The 4,480-nt window shown below is 42.5% G+C and overlaps 1 protein-coding gene across 1 annotated transcript in view; it reads left to right on the top strand.

The window, feature by feature from the left end:
• Positions 1-307: 307 nt before the first annotated feature.
• LOC138371767 (uncharacterized protein DDB_G0290685-like) overlaps positions 308-4,480 on the top strand; it is a 32,432-nt gene continuing 28,259 nt past the window's right edge. Inside the window, exon 1 of the mRNA XM_069336791.1 lies at positions 308-379. Within this exon, the coding sequence (XP_069192892.1) occupies positions 308-379 (72 nt within the window). The remainder of the gene's footprint in view (positions 380-4,480) is intronic.

Genomic DNA, 4,480 nt, shown 5'->3' with positions numbered 1-4,480 from the left:
CTGCATTACTCTAAGTTGGAGTAACTAGACAGAAAATAAACGGACCCCGATAAAAGTCAAAGGTTCAGAGATTAAACGCAATATTATGTACAAGATCAATTTATTTCTATATTTCACTAGTTGTAAAAGTTTAAAAGTCTCTGGTAGACAACCTGTATACCCATATAGTAACACGAGAAAGCTTGTCTATTTCTCATCCAGTACAACTCTGCTACAAGATAGTGAACTCGTTGATCTGAAGAGACCGGAACCTAATAGGGCGTTGCGTTTTCTTTAAAAATTGGTGGCTTCGGGGAGTTGTCTCGGGATGGATGACGACCCACGACTAATGGACGCGGCCACTGAAGCATTCAACTGCTCTGAAGAAGACATCAAACAGGTGGGCCACGTCTTGTGTCTGTAACATGTCAGGAACGTTGTGATTTGTGGGGACTCTTTGGCTTCTTTGTGGCGTTCCGTGTTTGTCTTGTGGTCGAACTGAAGAATGGTTGCAGGTGGACATTTGGTGAAGGATTTAAAGTTTAGAGACTGAGTTTTGTGGCCTCGAGGATACCACTCTTGTTTGGATACAACTTTTCGTGCTGTACTTTCTCAGGCATAAACTAAATTTATTATATGTTATGGTTTTGTGTATAGTTAGGCTTAGGTTAGGATAAATTCTTTTCGTTCTGTTAACAATTATTTGTGCCTTTACAAGCACAAATAAGTACTAGCAATAAGTACAATTATTTGTACTTATATGTACAAATAATTGCCCTCAAAATAAGTACACGTCCCTTGTACATGAAGAGACTTGTGCTTCGAATATCATCCCATATTCAGGTTGTGCTCATCCAAGCAAAGGCCAACTCCAGACAGGAATTCGTAAATTTTCACATCGTATAACCTAAAAACTAAATTCTCTCTCTCTCTTTCTCTCTTCTCTCTCTCTGTATGTATATATGCGAACAAGCCTGAATGGTCCCCAGGATAATATGCAACTGAAAACTCACACCCAGAAGTGACTCGAACCCATACTCCCAGATGCCACGCAACTGGTATGTACAAGACGCCTTAATCCACTTGACCATCACGACCGGACATAATAAGGTGATAGCCGAGGCTATTTGAACCACCCCACTGCCGGCACTCGGATAGTAATCTTGGGCATAGCATTTTACCAAATCACCTCATTCTTTGGGGCACACGTGAGGAACACAAATGCGAACAAGCCTGAATGGTCCCCAGGACAATATGCAACTGAAAACTCACACCCCAGAAGTGACTCGAACCCATACTCCCAGATGCCACGCAACTGGTATGTACAAGACGCCATTAATCCATTTAGTTATATATATATATATATATATATATATATATATATATATATTATATATATATATATATATATATATATATATATATATATATAATGTTAAAACATGTGTATGTTAGGTTAGGTTAGGTTAGGTCTAGGATTCGATAGGTTAGGTTAGGCGTTTCGGTTCTGGTAGAAATGATTAGCATTTGCAGTAAGTGGGTGAAGCGTGTAGAAGTGTGAGTGTGAGGCAGGAAGTGTGCAGCACTGGTCAACAAAAGCTGGGGCGTCATGAGCTGAGAGTCCGGTGTAAAGCCCTCCGTCCTCATCAACAAAGGCCAAATGCTCGTTAATCCAGCCACCAAATCCCCCAAAGTTTATGAGTTAAAAACATATGACACACGACTCACAACTGATGACCTGCACAGAAGTGCTTCGTACTTCCTCACTTCCTCACTTGTTCCTCACTTCTTCCTTACTTCGCATTTAATGCGCTCACCAACATACTACAAATACAAATAATTACCAACAGAACCTAACCTAACCTAGACTTGGCAATATGTAAAATTTTAATATATAATAACATTATATTTATTAACAAAATACTGATTTGTAATACCCAGTACGTTTAAACTGGTGTTAGCGACTTTTGAGGTCAGTTTGAGCTTGTACGAGCATAGCCCGAGGCCGGACTGATGTAAAGATGTTTTCATTCACGAACAAGGGTACCGTTGCTGGATTCGTGAGCATTTGGGGAGTTTTTAAGGAGTGGCTGAGGTCATGGAGTGTTTCCTCCTCCTCAGTGCTGGAGCTCGCATTGTAATGGTCTGTGGCTTGTGTTTCACAGTCATTATTGTTTCAATAATTATTGTCTCACGATAATGCTACCTTTTGCTCATTACCTTCACCGGCTCCTTTACCTCGTGTTATGAAATATTTTTCGCTGCTTTTTCACAACAAAAATTCTCATCCTTTTTCACGGGACAGTTTTTCAGCTGCCATTATTGATTCTTTTCCACAACTACAGCTTTTAAACCAATTAAAATCTCTCTGTGAGAAACAATGAACTATGCAGGGAACAAGTAGTGGAAGCAACGTGGTTGAAAACAAATATCAAGTATTTCTCTCGTCAGAGATATGTGACAGTTTGGGGTGTCTCTGAGTTACAACCGTATGGTCCCGGGTTCAAGTCCTGCTGTAGGACAGAGACGTTCGGCATGCGTCCGTTCACCTGATGCCTGTTTTAAAGCAGTAGTTGTAAATAGGTACCTGTGTGTTAGGCAGGTGTTTAGGGTTGTTCCCTGGCGAAGGACAGTAGTTAACCTACGAAATCCTCGATTGACTTAACAGGTTTGTTATCCCCGACAATGGGGGGTAACCATTGAATACTCTGTCCGTGAATATTGTCTTGCAGAATGTTGCTTTATCAGAGGAATCACTGAATGCAAAATGTTGCATCTGTATCACGAATATATATTTCTTAGCAGTTGATGATTAAAATAAATAATAACATGATTCTCGTCCTAACTGAATATATACGTCTAGAATCAGAATCTCCTAGTAATTGTTACGGCAAGACTTGAATCTTCACTCGTACAGTTTTGTGGAGTCTATCGTCTTAAGAGATATTTGGCTTGATCCGAAGTCTTGATCTTTACTAAAATGTTGCTTTTAAACAATATACGAACATGTTGAAAAGGTCCGCAGCCCGCAACAATGACCTTCCCAGTTATCATAGTAAGTGGCACAGTAATCATTTAATTTTAAAGGTCAAGGTAAATGAAATATTTTGAGAATGTCACACACGTGGTCCAGTTACAAATTTACCTGTGTCCTCAGGCAAGGTGTACATTCTGTGGCTTAGTTCTATATTAAACTTTGAGTGGGGTTCTATTCATTTAATGTTCGTTGTTCTCGGTGTGTATCTGCAACGCGGGACCCTTGAGCCGCAGTGTTACGAACCCGATTCCATCGTCGGAGCACGGAGCAGCAACGTCAATGCCATCTGTGAGTTCGCTCCCGAAACCCCCACAAAATGGACGACGCCATCTAGTGGTGGCAGGATGATACCAGCAAGAGGTGCTAGATTCCTGTCCTAGTCAGATCGAGAGGTAGCTGGTGCTGACCTTTGAGGTGGCGCCTAGAAAATCAGCGCCATCTATTGTAGGAGGAGTTGTATGTCTATGTCAGAGTCCGTAAGTGGTATTTCCAAGTGTCCATGTACTGACCGGTGTACTGATAACTTGTCTGTATCCACAGAGTCGATGTAGGGCTGCTGTGGTACGAGGACAGTCAGTCTACCCAGGCAGCCAATATATCTCTACTCCATTCTGCATTGGAAGCAGTGAGCCGCCGCCGAAGAGGGACTGTGTAGTGTTCTACTGTCTTCCTGTGAAGTGGCAGTGACATAATTCAGTGTATCCCGGGACTGGCTAGAGGAAGAGACGACCGACAGTAAGGTGCTACGGAGGAGTGTAACAAGCTAGTTGCAAAAAGCTCCTGCCAGGGGTTCGCTACCCTTGTATTTGTTCGTGTAGAGGCCCAGCAGCGCGAGGCTGATGTTCTCTGCCAGCACCAGGCTGGAGAGTGATTGTGGGCGTTCACAAGGAGCACCTAGTGAGGCTGTGTATAGGCTGGCCCGTGGCTAGGGTAGACTCGTTGGTGTTTCCCAGTACTGGTTGAGGACGGTACTGTGTGTTGAGGAAACACGGAAGCTGACAAGACTGCATCGATTGAGCATCAAGAAGAGCTTAGTGTCCTAATGAGATTGACACTTGTGTATATATCAGTGTAGTAATACTTCCTTTATGATTTTATATTTAAGGTGATGGGAAAGTGATTATGTGAATATATTGATAATTGATGAAGTGTCGTATTCAATGCAACTCCCCCATTGTGTTTTACTTGCATTTCCAAGTTCGCTCCTTGAAAGTCACTACTAACTTGGGGTTGGATACCAGAACTTTAGTTCCTCTAGCAAAGAACCCGGTTGCGACCCATTGTGGCCGTAACACGCAGCTCAACCCCCGCAAGCACAACTAGTTCAACCAGTAAAGTATTAACCGTGAATCATCCCCTCGCTGCTTTTCCTCCCTCATGTGTAGCCAAGGAAATTCCTGTCAGCTACTTCTATCAGCTTTGCTCTCCATGGTCCTTTTACCCCTCGTGGATCTGTTGCTTCGC

Source organism: Procambarus clarkii, chromosome 4 (genome assembly GCF_040958095.1).
Source record: "Procambarus clarkii isolate CNS0578487 chromosome 4, FALCON_Pclarkii_2.0, whole genome shotgun sequence".
NCBI lineage: Eukaryota > Metazoa > Arthropoda > Malacostraca > Decapoda > Cambaridae > Procambarus > Procambarus clarkii.
This window is presented reverse-complemented; position numbering and strand designations above follow the sequence as displayed.